Source organism: Oncorhynchus clarkii, unplaced genomic scaffold (genome assembly GCF_045791955.1).
Source record: "Oncorhynchus clarkii lewisi isolate Uvic-CL-2024 unplaced genomic scaffold, UVic_Ocla_1.0 unplaced_contig_3818_pilon_pilon, whole genome shotgun sequence".
Taxonomy (NCBI): domain Eukaryota; kingdom Metazoa; phylum Chordata; class Actinopteri; order Salmoniformes; family Salmonidae; genus Oncorhynchus; species Oncorhynchus clarkii.
In genome coordinates this window covers 27-18225 of record NW_027259848.1, presented here as the reverse complement: position 1 = coordinate 18225, position 18199 = coordinate 27, and the positions used below count along the sequence as shown (strand labels likewise).

At 42.7% G+C, this 18199-nt stretch overlaps 1 protein-coding gene across 1 annotated transcript; it reads left to right on the top strand.

Moving 5' to 3' along the window:
* Window positions 1-236: 236 nt before the first annotated feature.
* LOC139400948 (sorting nexin-1-like) lies at window positions 237-5718 on the top strand. Its single transcript, XM_071145482.1, has 12 exons — window positions 237-552; window positions 1191-1234; window positions 1476-1617; window positions 1777-1855; window positions 2052-2127; window positions 2326-2439; window positions 2702-2795; window positions 2912-3117; window positions 3401-3544; window positions 3649-3729; window positions 3841-3912; window positions 4060-5718. Exons 1-12 carry the CDS (start codon window positions 519-521, stop codon window positions 4108-4110), a joined length of 1137 nt encoding a protein of 378 aa, XP_071001583.1. The 5' UTR covers window positions 237-518; the 3' UTR covers window positions 4111-5718.
* The last annotated feature ends 12481 nt before the right edge of the window (window positions 5719-18199 follow it).

Genomic DNA, 18199 nt, shown 5'->3' with positions numbered 1-18199 from the left:
CTATGGTAGGCTACAACAGGACATCAGCAACACAACCCAGGTCTATGGTAGGCTACAACAGGACATCAGCAACACAACCCAGGTCTATAGAGCAGGTAGGCTACAACAGGACATTCCAGGTAGGCTACAACAGGACATTTAGTTACATCAGCAACACAACCCAGGTCTATGGAGCAGGTAGGCTATCATCTATAGAGCAGGTAGGCTACAACAGGACATGCCTAACAAATTCCTCCACAGTTTAGTTTAATGTAATATGTTGTTGTCTGCTGTTCGTTGCTTTGGAGGGCCATTATGCCATAACGTAATTATTATCAGCCCTCAAAAGACCGATATAGGGGATAGGGAACACTGCTGACCTTATGAGACTAGCAAAACCCCAAATGTTTTCATCATATGCAGCAAAAGAGAGAGAATAATAACAGTAAATGTAAGTGCAGTTTCCCGAAGTCTTGTTGTTCACCAGCTCATTTCCACCAATTCAGTTGGAAGAGGAAAAAGATGAGGACAGCTTTGACATGGAGGTTGCTGTCACCAATCCAGAGAAAATTGGTAAGGAATATTTTTTGCTCACTATCTTTGAACTGATGTTTGGCAACCATTTTAGAAGCATTGGACGTGTGTATTGTGGTTGAATCAATGGAAGCTATGATGTAATTATCTCATCTTCCTCTCAATTGAGTTGAGTTTTTAAAGTAGGAAGCCAAGACGGCATCGCTGGGTGAGGGAGTGTTTTCTTGCTTGTCCAAGCAACTTTGAGGGTTAGGAGTCTAATATTGGCTATCAATATAGCAAGAACTAACTATAGAGGACACATGGCAAGTTGAGAGTTTTGTTTTTGTCAATTTGAATGGAAGAACACAACAAAGACAACAGAAGATGGAATATCAAAGCATCACAGAAGCCGACAGGCATGCTAGCTAGCTACGACAAGAGCCAGAACAGCATGGATACACAAGATGCCGTGAGCTCAATACGGACCAGGACCAGATCCTTGAAACGTCTTTACCTCAGTTTAGTTTTTAAATGTTGTTCACGCTTGGTCCTGGAGGGTTGTAGCCAGGATATGCCTGTTTTAAAATATATTTTTTTTACAGTTTGTGTGTCATTTTCCCGTCTCTCGGATTTCATATTGTAAGTTAAACTATGTGTCAACCTCTGTAACCTGACAATTTGATTTTCCCTTTTAGGAGATGGCATGAACGCTTACATGGCCTACAAGGTGTCCACTCGGGTATGTAACTTCTGCAGCAGCAAAATCAGGACTTCTTAAACAACTCGTTTTGGTTTTGGTCATGTATATAGTAGTGTTCCCAAACCATTTTTCTATGCTTTGCACTGTGACCATGAACAATTTGAAGGAATTACTCTGCTTGTGTTGAGTAGGCCTACTTCTGCCAGTCCTCTATGAAATCAGAACTTGTGATTTTGTCTTGCGCAAACTGATACTAAGCCTCACTAATTCCACCCCCTAGACTACATTACCCATGTTCAGGAACAGGACATTCTCGGTGTGGAGGAGGTTCAGTGATTTCCTTGGGCTGTATGAGAAGCTGTCGGTGAAGCACTCCCTGAACGGCTGTATCATCCCTCCACCACCAGAGAAGAGCGTTGTGGGTAAGGAACTACATTTGTCAGTTCATGTCTGCCAGCCAGTTTCAAAAACCGGGTTGCAGGCATAGTATGCAAACCCGGTAGATTTCACAGGTGCAGGGTACTGATCACGGCACATGAAATACAGAAAGACACTAGTAACACCATGTCTTGACTCCCTAGGGATGACCAAAGTGAAGGTGGGAAAGGATGACTCTTCCTCGGCTGACTTTGTGGAGAGGAGGAGAGCGGCTCTGGAGAGGTAGAACCTGAAGAAGCACCTTTTACCATTATTGTACTCAGATTGTGTTCAGATTGTGTTTTATATTAGCCTGTTGATATTTGTCATATTCCTTTGCTTTTGTTAAGAATGTATTGCTGTATCTTCATTGCTATGGCAGGCATTGCATTGTTTCCTCCCTGTAGTCTAGCCCGTTGATATTTGTGGGATTTTCTAGGTACCTGCAGAGAGTAGTGTGTCACCCGTCCCTGTTACAAGACCCTGATGTCAGAGAGTTCCTGGAAAGAGACGAGGTAGGTGCTCTAAAGTCATTAGCTGTCAATACTGTCACAGACTACTGGAATCATGCATTAATTTGTTCACTGTCTGCGTGCGTGCGTGTGTCTGCGTGCGTGCGTGTGTCTGCGTGCGTGTGTGTCTGCGTGCGTGTGTGTCTGCGTGCGTGTGTGTCTGCGTGCGTGTGTGTCTGCGTGCGTGTGTGTGTCTGTCAGCTGCCTAGGGCGGTGGGTACACACACACTGAGTGGAGCTGGCTTCCTGAAGATGATCAACAGAGCATCAGATGCTGTCAGTAAGATGACCATCAAGATCAGTGACTCGGATGCTGTAAGACAATCACTGTTCTGGTTGATTTACTCAAATGCCAAACAAGAAATCATAGCAGTAAAGTCAGTTATCTAAATTAATGTTGGAGCTTTTGCATTTTTTTTTTCTGTAAAAATATGATATTTTTCTTTACTGTCTGCTAAACGGGATGCGTATGCCTCTGTAAAGCTTTGGGTCGACACGTCTCCTTTGTCATTCAAATTAGTTTAATTGATGTAGATTGGTTGCCTGATCGTACCTCCCACGTTGCTTTGTGTTCCAGTGGTTTGACAACAAACTGCAGGAGGTGGAGAGCGAGGAGCTGCAGCTGAGGAAACTCCATGCAGTGGTGGACTCCCTGGTCAACCACAGAAAGGGTGAGATTCACAGAAAAAAGAGATGTCTGCTTTAAAACCCTTTTGATAAGATTGGAGCTGTCAAGCAGACCTTCTTTTTTTTATTTGTGACCCTGGTATATCTGTTGTTTCGTCAGAGCTCTGCGGGAACACAGCAGTGTTCGCCAAGAGCATGGCCATGCTGGGCAACTCGGAGGACAACACAGCTCTGTCCCGGGCCCTCTCCCAACTGGCCGAGGTGGAGGACAAGATGGAGACGCTACACCAGGAGCAGGCGGCCAGCGACTTCTTCATCTTGGCCGAGCTGCTGGCCGACTACATCCGCCTACTAGGGGCCGTCAGGGTACGGAAACTTCATTCTACATCCGCTTACTAGGGGCCGTCAGGGTACGGAAACTTCATTCTATGGCCTGAATTTTAAATAGAACGCTACGACTACATTAACTGGATGAGTAAATCCAAAATGTCAATGGAAGATTAGTGCAAATGTTGCTATCTTTGGTGCTAAACTGGGTAGCTACTAGCTAGAATCTGTGTGCCCTCAATGTGAAATTGATGTGGTGCAGATTTTGGTCTGAACTCGTGCTGTGCGCTTAATTTGGGCATTCTCGTTATGTTGTCCTCAGGGCTGTTTTGAGCAGCGCATGAAAACGTGGCAGCGCTGGCAGGAGGCTCAGAGCACCCTGCAGAAGAAGAGGGAGGTTGAGGCAAAGCTTCTGTGGGCCAACAAGCCTGACAAACTACAACAGGCCAAAGAGGAGATCACTGAGGTACAGGAGCCAGCACTGTGTTAATGCATGCTTAAAGGGAGATGGTATTGCTTTGACTTCTAGTTCCACATTAACTCTCCTTATTCCCCTCATTTCTTTCACAGTGGGAGGGTAAAGTCACTCAGTACGAGAGGGATTTTGACAGGATCTCTGTAACCGTTCGTAAGGAATTCCTCAGGTTTGAGGTAAAGGCTATTTATTTTTTTGCATTGGAGCAACATCGTGCTACCGTATTCAGGATAGTTTTGCATGAGAAAATCTACCTGACAGTTATTTTCTTCCCCTCCATCTAACAGAAAGAGAAGTCCAAGGACTTCAAAAGCCAGATAGTGAAATATCTGGAGTCTCTTCTACAGTCTCAACAGCGGGTAATCTGTACTCTTTTCATTTGTATTTATTTTTTTAAATCTCTTCAAATGTGTGTGTTTTCATGTAACTGTTTGCTTGAAATGTTGGCCTTTATACTCCATCATATTGATGTGCTCTCTTTTCACTTTTCTCCCTCTTGGATCTAGCACGTAAAGTTCTGGGAAGCATTCCTGCCTGAAGCAAAAGCGATAGCATGATGAGGCTTGAGGACGTTAGGAAGAGAACGACTGCCTTTTTGAACACTTTACCTCCTGACTATGTACCCAGAAGACAATGCAACAGTGGGGACAACTACTCTACATCTCATCCATATTATTTTAGCATTAGTGATTTATTTTTCAGCTTTTCAGTATGCTCTACATCGGCACAATGTATCGATTCAACAGAGATGAATTTGACAGTATAGCTTTTCTAAGTAAACATGTCAGTGGTGTAAGTGGGATATGTTTTACTCCGTGTTCTTGGGCCACCCTTACTCAGATAGGAAGAGTTTGACTTAACAATCCTAAAGTGTTCACATTTTGAGGTACTTCCGTTTACAGTAGAGGGCAGTTCATAACTGTTTACAAAAGCTCATGAAATAACTTTTGGATGCACAAACGCATAGGGGAATGTAGTAAATTGTGTGTGTCGTGTGAAATACCACTTTGACTAGAGAGCTCATTCAAACTGATAGACAGACTAATACCAACGGTCCTCAATTTGTGCATTTACAGACCTACAGTGAAGGGACAAAATAATGGAAGCATGGAGTGTTTATGGTGACCCATCAGATGAGTGTACCTGTCTGTGTCTTTGTGCGTGTTCACCATTGTTTGATCATCAGTTGATATACATCTGTAACCTCAAATAATTATGATCAACAACAGTCTTTCTGAACTGACCATCAGTATATTTTTACAGCTGTGTTCAAACATGTAGCCTCATTGAATTCAATGTGATTGTGAAATGTGTCATGTTCAGTGTTGGAAAAAGTACTAAATCGTCCTACTTGAGTAAAAGTAAAGATAAGTCAATGAAAAATTACTCAAGCAACCGTCACCCTTGAAGAAGAAGTACTAGAAGTACTTGAAGAAGTACTAAATGTTCATACTTGAGTAAAAGTACAAAGTAAAAGTCAATGCTATACATAAAATTCCTTATATTAAGCAAACCAGACGGCACGATTTTCTTGTTTTTTATTTATTTACTGACAGACTGTGGCACATAATTCTATCCTGCCTCAGCATTCAAAATGCTGAGGCAGAATAGAATTATGTGCCACAGTCTTATTTTGGGTGTTGGGGTAAATGTATGGGAGTAGTACATATCTTTAGGAATGTGGTGGAGTAAAAGTAGTCAAATATAAATAGGAATGTAATGTACACATACCCAAGTATTTTTTTTCTTCAGTACTTTAAACCACTGATCAAGTTTCCTCACAATTTTGATAAACTAGCAACAGTGCTTGACTTGGACTGAAATAGGTGTCAGTACTCATTTTGTGTGCTGGTACTGTTAAGGTGCAGGAAGTCCATAATACTTTTGAACTAAATATTCTATATAAGGTGCAGGAACTAGAGCAGTAGAAAATGAGGTGCCGCTAATCAGTTCCGGTTGGGGTTATACCCAAATCCAGCACTGACTAGCAGTGTGTAATGATGATGAAAGCAAAGTGATAACAAATGTTGACTCCTTTAGTTTTCTTACCCAACATTTATATGAGTGTCTGTTCTTTTTCCTCAAGATGTGCTTTATTTTTGTAACCACTCGCATTTAGATAAGATATTCCTGAAAATTCTATAGAAGTGAGTAATAAAGATGATTGACTGAACTTCGTTTAATGTTTGAGGCAGTTTTTTAGTCCATAAAATGTTATCAGTATCCAAAAATGTAGGACAGGGAATATCATATGGAGGTTATTTGGTGCATGGTTTCAAACATTCTATCCACATAATATACATTTTAAATAACTGAGCTTGTATCATTGCATTGTTAAAACCATTGAGTTAGAAAATTTGAAGTCATATACTCAATTAATCACCATTATTTTAAAACATTTATTTAAATTTGGGTCCCCCCCAAAAAATGTATCGAGCCCTGTGCAACCTGGAAGTGTTGACGCAAGCGGGTGTGTCGTTCAAAGCTCAATGGTGCGACTGCCTGTACTTCCGGAGAACGTCAACCTTTCACGAACAGCGAGATAGCAAGAAGAAGAAAAATAATGAAAGGGTTGCTTGTCTGTCTCTATTGACTGATAATTATACAATATTTATATTTGATCGAATTAAATACACTTGAACACTTAGGTGAATCGCAAGAGGCGTCCGAATCAACAGCAGGAGTACCACAGCTAAAGTAAGTCGGTGGTTGTTTGCATGATGATAGCTAGCCTCGTTGCTAATGACGATAACTACTAGCGAACGTTAGCTATTTTCCATTTCCTCGTTCCACCTAATTTGGGTTAACCGAAATTACGTTCCCCCTGAAATAAATGTAGTTCCATGTCAATGAGGCTGCTATAGCTAAATACCAATTAAATAAATGGCGCTATTAATTGGCCTGCTAGCTAGCTAACGTATCCAAGCAAGTTACGTTATTGCTTTTTCATCCAATTCAGTTTGTTTTGTATAACCTAACGTTAGCTAACTAGCTGTTGGCTGGATATATGAAAGTTATGGTTGGATAAAATTGTGGTTGCTGCTAAAAGTGGTGGTTGCTTTTGACCAAATAAACGCTATCTATCTAGCTAGCTAACGTTATAAACATTCCCATCGTTGGCTCAGTGTGTGAAAGCTAAGTAACTAGCAAGCTAAGGTCAATTTACACATCTAACGTTACTGTAGGTGGCTAGCTAATCGATATGTCCACATTGTCAGGAAGTATCTTTTGTCTATGGAAGAAGCCTATAATAACAAACGTCGCTGCTGGCATCGTGTTTTAGCTTGTGGAAAAGCATCTCTGCAGTTAACGTTAAATCAGTATTGTCCCTGTTAGCTAGGTAACGTTATGTCTTGTTATTAAATTGTGTAGGCCAAGATATAGCCATTATTTTTTGGGCGAAAAAGATTAGACCTACAGTAGAATGATTACTCATTTGATGTTAATCTGGCTATCTGAGACGAAATATATTGACGTGTATATAATATAATATGGCGTTATTTTACAGTATATATGGACATACAGTACCAGTCAAGTTTGGACACACCTACTCATTCAAGGGTTTTTCTTTATTTTTTCTATTTTCTACATAGTATAATAATAGTGAAGACGTCACAACTATGAAGTAACACAGATGGAATCATGTAGTAACCAAAAAAGTGTTAAACAAATCAAAATATATTTGAGATTCTTCAAAGCAGCCACCCTTTGCCTTGATGACAGCTTCAAATTTGATTTGTCTCATGCACCGTATACGACAGACCTTACAGTGAAATGCTTATTTACAAGCCCTTAACCAACAATGCAGTTTTAAGAAAATAATTACCTAAAAAATTTATAACAAATAGTTAAAGAGCAGCAGTGAAATAACAGTAGTGAGACTATATACAGGGGGTACCGGTACAGAGCCAATATGCAGGGGCACCGATTAGTCGAGGTAATTGAGGCTGGAGTCTTTGACACTTTCTTTGGACCTTCCTCTGACCCCGCTTGGTATAGAGGTACTGGGTGGCAGGAAGCTTGGCCCCAGTGATGTACTGGGCCGTACGCACGACCCGCTGTAGTGCCTTGCGGTCGGAGGCCGGCAGTTGCCATACCAGGCAGTGATGCAACCAGGATGCTCTCGATGGTGCAGCTGTATAACTTTTTGAGGATCTGAGGACCCTTGCCAAATCTTTTCAGGCTCCTGAGGGGGAATAGGCTTTGTCATGCCCTCTTCACGACTGTCTTGGTGTGTTTGGATCATGGTAATTTGTTGGTGATGCGGACACCAAGTAACTTGAACCTCTCAACCTGAGCTACTACAGCCCTGCTGATGAGAATGGTGGAATGCTCGGTCCTCCTTTTCCTGTAGTCCACAATCATCTCCTTAGTCTTGATCACTTTGAGGGAGAGGTTGTTGTCCTGGCACAGACAGGTCTCTGACCTCCTCCCTATAGGCTGTCTCATTGTTGTCGGTGATCAGGCCTACCACTGTTGTCGTCAGCAAACTTTATGATGGTGAAGTCGTGCCTGGCCACTGAGCACGCACCCCTGAGGGGCCCCCATGTTGAGGATCAGCGTGGCAGATTTGTTGTTACCTACCCATACCACCTGGAGGTGGCCCATCAGGAAGTCCAGGATCCAGTTGCAGAGGGAGGTGTGGACTTAGTGATGAGCTTTGAGGGTACTATGGTGTTGAACACTGAGCTGTAGTCAATTAATAGCATGTTCCTTTTGTCCAGGTGGGAAAGGGTACCTGTGGAGTGCAATAGATTGCATCATCTGTGGATCTTTTGGCATTCTCTCAACCAGCTTCATGAGGTATCAAATCAACATTTTCAAATGTATTGGTCACATACACGTGTTTAGCAGATTATTGCAGGTGTAGCAAAAATGCTTGTGCATCTGGCTCCGACAGTGCAGTAATATCTAACAAGTATTATCTAAGTTTTACAACATATACCCAATACACATAAAAAATAAGTAAGGAATGGATTAAGAATATATATAGATATGTCAGTGGCATTGGACTAAGATACCGTAGACTAGTATAGACTAGAGGTCGACCGATTATGATTTTTCAACGTCGATACCGATTATTGGAGGACCAAAAAAAGCAGATACCGATTTAATCGGACTATTTTTATTGGTTATTTATTAGTAATAATGACAATTACAACTACTGAATGAACACGTATTTTAACTTAATATAAAACATCAATAAAATCAATTTAGCCTCAAATAAATAATGCAAAAACAAAGTGTTGGAGAAGAAAGTCATATGTGCCATGTAAAAATGTGTGCCATGTAAAATATGTGCCATGTAAAAAAGCTAACGTTTAAGTTCCTTGCTCAGAACATGAGAACATATGAAAGTTGGTGGTTCCTTTTAACATGAGACTTCAATATTCCAAGGTAAGAGGTTTTAGGTTGTAGTTAATATAGTATTTATAGGACTATTTCTCGCTATACCATTTGTATTTCATATACCTTTGACTATTGGATGTTCTTATAGGCACTATAGTATTGCCAGTGTAACAGTATAGCTTCCGTCCCCCTCCTCGCCCCTACCTGGGCTCGAACCAGGAACACATCGACAACAGCCACACTAGAAGCATCGTTACCCATCGCTCCACAAAAGCCGCGGCCCTTGCAGCGCAAGGGGAATAACTACTCCAAATCTAAAGGCGAGTGACGTTTGAAACAGTATTAGCGCACACACAGCAAACTAGCTAGCCATTTCACATTGGTTACACCAGCCATTAGGCTGATAGGCTTGAAGTCAAAAACAGCGTTGTGCTTGCGAAGAGCTGCTGGCAAAACGCACGGAAGTGCTGTTTATATGAATGATTACGGGCCTGCTGCTGCTCAGTCAGACTGCTCTATCAAATCAGACTTACTTATAACATAATAACACACAGAAATACGAGCCTTTGATCATTAATATGATCGAATCCGGAAACTATAATTTCGAAAACAAAATGTTTATTTCAGTGAAATACAGAACCGTTCGGTATTTTATCTAACGGGTGGCATCCCTAAGTCTAAATATTCTTGTTCCATTGCACAACCTTCAATGTATGTCATAATTACGTAAAATTCTGGCAAATTAGTTCGCAATGAGCCAGGCAGCCCAAACTGTTGCATATACCCTGACTGCGTGCAATGAACACAAGAGAAATTATACAATTTCACCTGGTTAATATTGCCTGCTAAACTGGATTAGTAGTTATAACTAGTGATTATGATTGTTTTTTTATAAGATAAGTTTAATGCTAGCTAGCAATTTACCTTGGCTTCTACTGCATTTGCGTAACAGGCAGGCTACTTGTGGAGTGCAATGGTTAGAGCGTTGGACTAGTTAACTGTGCGGTTGCAAGATTGAAACCCCTGAGCTGACAAGGTGAAAATCTGTCGTTCTGCCCCAGAACAAGGCAGTTAACCCACAGTTCCTAGGCAGTCATTGAAAATACAAATGTGTTCTTTAACTGACTTGCCTAGTTAAATAAAAGGCATAAAAATACATATATATTTTTAAAATAATCGGAAATCGGCGCCCAAAAATACCGAAATCGGCCCTAATTAATCGGCCATTCCGATTAATCGGTCGACCTCTAGCATAGAGTGCAGTTTATACATATGAGATGAGTAATGCTAGATACAGAAACATTAAAGTGTCTAGTGATCTATTTCTAACAGTGGTCAGGGATTCCTGATCTATGTGTATAGGCAGCCGCCTCTGATGTGCTAACGATGGCTTAGGTTTAGCAGTCTGAAGGCCTTGAGATAGAAGCTGTTTTTCAGCCTCTCGGTCCCAGCTTTGATGCACCTGTACTGACCTCGCCTTCTGGATGTTAGCGGGGTGAATAGGCAGTGGCTCGGATGGTTGATGTCCTTTGATCTTTTTGGCCTTCCTATGCCATTGGGTGCTGTAGGTGTCCAGGAGGGCAGGAAGTTTCTCCCCGGTAATGCATTGGGCAGACCACACCACCCTCTGGATAGGTTTGCGGTTGTGGTTGGTGCAGTTGCTGTACCAGGTGATACAGTCCAATGGGATGCTCTCAGTTGTGCACATCATTACTGGAATGCATTTCAATTAACAGGTGTGCCTTGTTAAAAGTTAATTTGTGGAATTTCTATCCTCAATGCGTTTGAGCCGATCATTTGTGTTGTGACAAGGTAGGGGTCCTATACAGAAGATAGCCCTATTTGGTAAAAGACCTTGTCCATGTTATGGCAAGAACAGCTCAAATAAGCAAAGAGAAACGACAGTCCATTACTTTAACCTTTCTGGCACAGGTGTTCTGCTAGCAATCCACCTCGACAACACACGGTGAAATTGCAGAGCGCCAAATTCAAAATACAGAAATAGTCATAATAAACATTCATAAAAAATACAAGTGTTATCCATCGGTTTAAAGAGTTACTTCTTGTTAATCCAGCCGCTTTGTCAGATTTCAAAAAGGCTTTACGGCGAAAGCATACCATGCGATTATCTGAGGACAGCGCCCCGCATACAAAAGCATCAAAAACATTTCCCAACCAAACAGATGCATCACGAAGGTCAGAAATGGCTATAAAATAAATCGCTTACCTTTGAAGATCTTCATCTTTTTGCTATCCCAAAGGTCTGTTACACAATGAATGGTTGTTTTATTCGATAAAGTCCTTCTTTATATCCCAAAAATGTCAGTTTATTTGGCGTGTTTGATTCAGAAATGCACCGGTTCCAACTCGCCCAACATGCCTACAAAGGATCTAAGTTACCTGTAAACTTAGTCCAAACATTTCAAACAACGTTTCTCATCCAACCTCAGGTACCCTAAAATGTAAATAATCATTTTCAATACCGGCGAAAAACACCACCTGAGTGACACTTAGAAACAATACGACTACTTCTTCATTTAAAAAAAAATAAAAACATTGAAAATGTTCTGAAGACTGTTGACTTCTAGTGGAAGCCATAGGAACTGCAATCTGTGTCCTAGTAATTTGGCTTCCCCATAGAAAAGTATTGGGTTTCGCCTGCCAAATCAGTTCTGTTATACACACAGACATTATTTTAACAGTTTTAGAAACATTAGTGTTTTCTATCCAATACTACCATGCATATGCATATCCTAGCTTCTGGGCCTGAGTAACAGGCAGTTTACTTTGGGCTGGTCAGTCATCCAAACCTCCGAATACTGCCCCCTATCTCTAAGAAGTTTAAGAGATAGTCAATCTCAAAAATTTCATAAACTTTTAAAGTTTCTTCAAGTGCAGTCACAAAAACCATCAGCGCTATGATGAAACTGGCTCTCATTAGGACCGCCACAGGAAAGGAAGACCCAGAGTTACCTCTGCTGCAGAGGATATGTTCATAAGAGTTAACTGCACCTCAGAAATTGCAGCCCAAATAAATGCTTCACAGAGTTAAAGTAACAGACACATCTCAACATCAACTGTTCAGGAGACTGCGTGAATCAGGCCTTCATGGTCAAATTGCTGCAAAGAAACCACTACTAAAGGACACATAATAAGGAGAGACTTGCTTGGGCCAAGAAACACAAGCAATGGACATTAGACCGAGTCCAAATTTGAATTATTTGGTCCAACCGCAATGTATTTATGAGACGCATAGTAGGTGAACGAATGATCTCTGCGTGTGTGGTTCCCACCGTGAAGCATGGAGGAGAAGGTGTGATGTGGTGCCAGGGTCTCAGGCTAACCACAATGCCTATAGGAGGCACCAGGCCCAGCAAGGTGCCAGGGTCACTGGTTAACCACAAGATGTATAGGAGGCACCAGGCCCAGCAAGGTGCAGGGTCTCAGGTTAACCACAAGGTCTGTAGGAAGCACCAGGCCCAGCAAGGTGCAGTGTCTCAGGTTAACCACAAGGTCTGTAGGAGGCACCAGGCCCAGCAAGGTGCCAGGGTCACTGGTTAACCACAAGATGTATAGGAGGCACCAGGCCCAGCAAGGTGCCAGGGTCTCAGGTTAACCACAAGGTCTGTAGGAGGCACCAGGCCCAGCAAGGTGCAGTGTCTCAGGTTAACCACAAGGTCTGTAGGAGGCACCAGGACCAGCAAGGTGCCAGGGTCACTGGTTAACCACAAGATGTATACGAAGGCACCAGGCCCAGCAAGGTGCCAGGGTCTCAGGTTAACCACAAGGTCTGTAGGAGGCACCAGGCCCAGCAAGGTGCAGTGTCTCAGGTTAACCACAAGGTCTGTAGGAGGCACCGGGCCCAGCAAGGTGCCAGGGTCTCAGGTTAACCACAAGGTCTGTAGGAGGCACCAGGCCCAGCAATGTGCAGTGTCTCAGGTTAACCACAAGGTCTGTATGATGCACCAGGACCAGCAAGGTGCCAGGGTTGTTCTCAACCCACTTTCTTTTATCCTTTTATTCATGACAGAACTCCCTTCCACCAAATGTGTACGATTACTGGAAATGATTGTTAATTGTCAGAAACTGAAAAATTGACCACACTATGAATTGTGAGTTTAAGGATGCAACACATTCTCTCTGTTCCGTACAGTGTTGTCACGATTCCAGAACTACGAAACCAGATTTTAAACTCAATGGTCCTTTAAAATCCTACGTTATGTAAAATATTGTGTTTTGTAGTTTACAAAATAAACAAATGTGACTGAGTGACAGCATAAGATTTTTTCCCCCCAAAGATTAGGACTGTTAACCTCAGGAAATGAAGTCTGCTTCATGTTTTGTTGCCTTTGCTTCTTTACTTCCTAGTATCGCGATACTGGTATCGTGACAACTCTAATTAGGTCAGCCCGTGTCCCGACACGTTTTCTTTGAAGGCCTGCTTGGAAAAGTTGAGTTGGCCTGTGTTGTTGTGTGGGGAACTTTGAAAGGAAGTCAATGGGGCTGAGAAATTGCCTCAAGCTACAGTGCATGAGAGAAGACAGTGGGAGAACCAGCTGCTAGCTGGCACTGCCACAGTGGGAATCTACTATTGCCCCCCCCCCCCCCCAGATCTGATCTTTCCACTAAAGGTTAATGTCTCCTTTTTTAGAGCAGGGGTGTCAAACTCAGTACATGGAGGACTGTGTCTGCTAGTTTTGTTAGTTCCTTTTCATTTGGCCAAATAAGACCTAGACGACAAGGTGAGGGGAGTTTTTAACCAATCAGGGACCCTAGTTGATCTATAAAGTACAAGGGAGGAGTGAACCCGCAGATACTCAGCTCTGCATATGAGTTTGACACCTGTGAGTACCTGTGAGTACAGTCGGGAGCTAACCCTGTCCACACACTGCCGCTGCAGTGTTATTATTGTAGCTAACCCTGTCCACACACTGTCGCCGCAGTGTTATTGTAGCTAACCCTGTCCACACACTGTCGCTGCAGTGTTATTGTAGCTAACCCTGTCCACACACTGTCGCTGCAGTGTTATTGTAGCTAACCCTGTCCACACACTGTCGCTGCAGTGTTATTGTAGCTAACCCTGTCCACACACTGTTGCCGCAGTGTTATTGTAGCTAACCCTGTCCACACCCTGTCACTGTTATTGTAGCGCTGCAGTGTTATTGTAGCTAACCCTGTCCACACCCTGTCGCTGCAGTGTTATTGTAGATAACCCTGTCCATACACTGTCGCCAGTGTTATTGTAGCTAACCCTGTCCACACACTGTCTCCGTAGTGTCATCAAGCTAACCCTGTCCACACACTGTCGCCGCAGTGTTATTGGAGCTAACCCTGTCCACACACTGTCGCCGCAGTGTTATTGTAGCTAACCCTGTCCACACACTGTCGCTGCAGTGTTATTGTAGCTAACCCTGTCCACACACTGTCGCCGCAGTGTTATTGTAGCTAACCCTGTCCACACACTGTCGCCGCAGTGTTATTGTAGCTAACCCTGTCCACACACTGTCGCTGCAGTGTTATTGTAGCTAACCCTGTCCACACACTGTCGCTGCAGTGTTATTGTAGCTAACCCTGTCCACACACTGTCGCTGCAGTGTTATTATTGTAGCTAACCCTGTCGCTGCAGTGTTATTATTGTAGCTAACCCTGTCCACACCCTGTCGCTGCAGTGTTATTGTAGCTAACCCTGTCCACACACTGTCGCCGCAGTGTTATTGTAGCTAACCCTGTCCACACACTGTCGCCGCAGTGTTATTGTAGCTAACCCTGTCCACACACTGTCGCTGCAGTGTTATTATTGTAGCTAACCCTGTCCACACACTGTCGCCGCAGTGTTATTGTAGCTAACCCTGTCCACACACTGTCACCGCAGTGTTATTGTAGCTAACCCTGTCCACACACTGTCGCCGCAGTGTTATTATTGTAGCTAACCCTGTCCACACACTGTCGCTGCAGTGTTATTGTAGCTAACCCTGTCCACACACTGTCGCTGCAGTGTTATTATTGTAGCTAACCCTGTCCACACACTGTCGCCGCAGTGTTATTGTAGCTAACCCTGTCCACACACTGTCGCTGCAGTGTTATTGTAGCTAACCCTGTCCACACACTGTCGCCGCAGTGTTATTATTGTAGCTAACCCTGTCCACACACTGTCGCTGCAGTGTTATTGTAGCTAACCCTGTCCACACACTGTCGCTGCAGTGTTATTATTGTAGCTAACCCTGTCCACACACTGTCGCCGCAGTGTTATTGTAGCTAACCCTGTCCACACACTGTCGCTGCAGTGTTATTGTAGCTAACCCTGTCCACACACTGTCGCTGCAGTGTTATTGTAGCTAACCCTGTCCACACCCTGTCGCTGCATGTTTATTGTAGCTAACCCTGTCCACACACTGTCGCTGCAGTGTTATTGTAGCTAACCCTGTCCACACACCTTGTCGCTGCAGTGTTATTATTGTAGCTAACCCTGTCCACACACTGTCGCCGCAGTGTTATTGTAGCTAACCCTGTCCAGACACTGTCGCTGCAGTGTTATTGTAGCTAACCCTGCTCCAGGACCCTGTCGCTGCAGTGTTATCGGAGCTAACCCTGTCCACACACTGTCGCCGCAGTGTTATTGTAGCTATTTGTCACCAGTCTTGATCAAAACACCCAAACACTCAGTTTGATAGTGCAGCCTGTTGTCTGAGCTACCTCAACTGTATAGCCTACTAGAGAGATAATGTGGCCTGTTGTCTGAGCTACCTCAACTGTATAGCCTACTAGAGAGATAATGCGGCCTGTTGTCTGAGCTACCTCAACTGTATAGCCTACTAGAGAGATAATGTGGCCTGTTGTCTGAGCTACCTCAACTGTATAGCCTACTTGAGAGAGATAATGTGGCCTGTTGTCTGAGCTACCTCAACTGTCTATTTATTCAGAGAGTAGAGTAGTACTTTACTTGGAAAAATGTTTTATCACCACAGACAGTGCTCAATACTACAGCCTACACATAATGATTAACCGAAGTTAAGACAACTATAGGGACCATTAAAAGAGTTATTTTTGTTAGAAAATAAATGTTTTTGTCTATCCTTTTCTGGGGAAACGGGCAATAACATTTGTATCATGGACGTAATCATAAATTATCACATTCAAAGCCTGATGGCTATGAGTAAGAATATACTATATACTCCTATTACTGGATTTCCCACTGCCTGGTGTCTGAAAAACACTTCTGATGGTGTCATGCACACACATGATGCCAAAAAAAACTACTTAGCAGGAAAGCCATCAATGTTATGTTTTTTTGGCATCATGTGTGCATGACAACAGAAGTGTATTTCAGATACCGGGATGTGGGAAATCCTGTGTTGAAGTGAATGGTTGTAATGCACAGATGGCTTAACATATGGCTACGGCCATATAGACTTAAAGTAAGGTAACCTACACTGTTATCTAACTTTTATTAGTTGACAGTATTAATGCAAGTTAATGTTATACCCACCACTAGGTGAGCAGCATGTAGTAAATATCGACCCCCTAAAAGCACACAATGCCAATATCCAATTTGATTATTGGACTGGAAAAAGTATCACACTCATTCATCTAAGGCAATAACACTGCATCATGTAGGTCTAATACAACCATGTATGCACACAAGATCCAGCATGACTGTTGTGCAGCCAGATAGATGGAAATGATTGCCTCTGGCTGGGACTGGATAAGTTGTCACCTCACCAACACCACTGCTGTCTTTGCTGTGCTGTGCTCTCCCTGTTTTGTAGTCATGCACTGTTTTGGGGGTTTATGTAATGGGAAGGCTGTGGAGCTGCCCTTGGGAGAGACTGGCTGTCTTTGACGCTGAGATGAGACTGAGAAACTGAACATGAGTCACCGGAGCGTGCACACACACACTACTCCAGCTTCACCCATGCCTCCATGTCTCAGCAAATCATCTATGCTTTTCAGGATTCATTGTGTTGATATAAAACAAAAACATTGAGCAGTTATCGATGTGCAAACATAATTTAGTTGATGTGCAAACATAATTTGGTTGAGGACGCACTGGTGGCTCTTGGGAAAGGGAACTAGCTTTGTAGGTCCATTGAAAGTAGTCCTAGGCTACATCTGTTTTCACTACTTTTGTCCCCTAACTGATCATTGTATGAAGTTGTTACACACCACTGGTGTGCTATTGTAATTAATGAGCAAGAAATCATTACTGCCAATCAGGCAGTCTCAAGACAGTGTGATCGGGTTTACAATGATTAGGCCTGTTAACACACTCTCATGGGCAAGACATTGTGTTGATGAAGTCCAGGCTGTGTGTAAAGTTGTTATTTTGTTTCCCTGCTGTGAGACAACTTTATGTAATGGTTTACATAATAATCTCACTACCCACATCCTTGAGTACAGCCAGTGGGTGTGATCTAAGATGATTAAAATCACGACTTTCACTTTGTCTCCAGGGTCAAACCTCTTGACTACATTTCATGTTGGTTAGTATCTCTCTAGCAAGTCTTCGGTGGTAGAGCGAGGACGTACAACAATGTTGTTCTGTTCACCTTTCTTATAGTAGACAATGATAAGAAATTGACTGTAGTCCATGTGCTCAACTTTGTCCTACTCAACATAGTATTTGTCTCCTTAAGGCTAGAATCCTTAGTTATAACAATAACAAAGTGTTACCCTGCCTCTGTTTTGGTAAAAGCTTAGGGATGGACCTAGAGAAATGTTAACTCAAATTCATAGGCAGAGCTATGTATGCAAGACCTGACCATCCATGATGTCAAAATTATATTTAAATTGAGGCTATATGGTGTTTGTTTACAGTAAAATAATATGTTTATTTTGTGTTCTGAATGGGTATTGACAGTTGATCTAAACACTGCATTTATACGTTTATAGTCATCAAATCAATGGGTAAAAATCATTAAGTTAAAAACATTGCTGTAGCAAGTAAGGATTCCTAGCTTTAATAAGCATGGTAGCTAACAGTCCAGCATGCTCTGATTTGAAGTATGTCCTGTTCAGCCAGACAAAGGATCTCAGTAGATATATTTTTCATTTTATTTACGTTTTTTTTTTTTAACTGGGCAAGTCAGTTAAGAAGAAAATCTTATTCACAATGACTGCCTACCCCGGCTTAACCCTAACGACGCAGGGCCAATTGTGCGCCGCCCTTTGGGACTCCCAATCACGGCCGGTTGTGATGACGCCTCTAGCACTGAGATGCAGTGCCTTAGACCACTGCGCCACTCGGGAGCCCATATTGGCCAGGTGCTTCGTAGGACAGTCAGTCTAGATTTATTGATG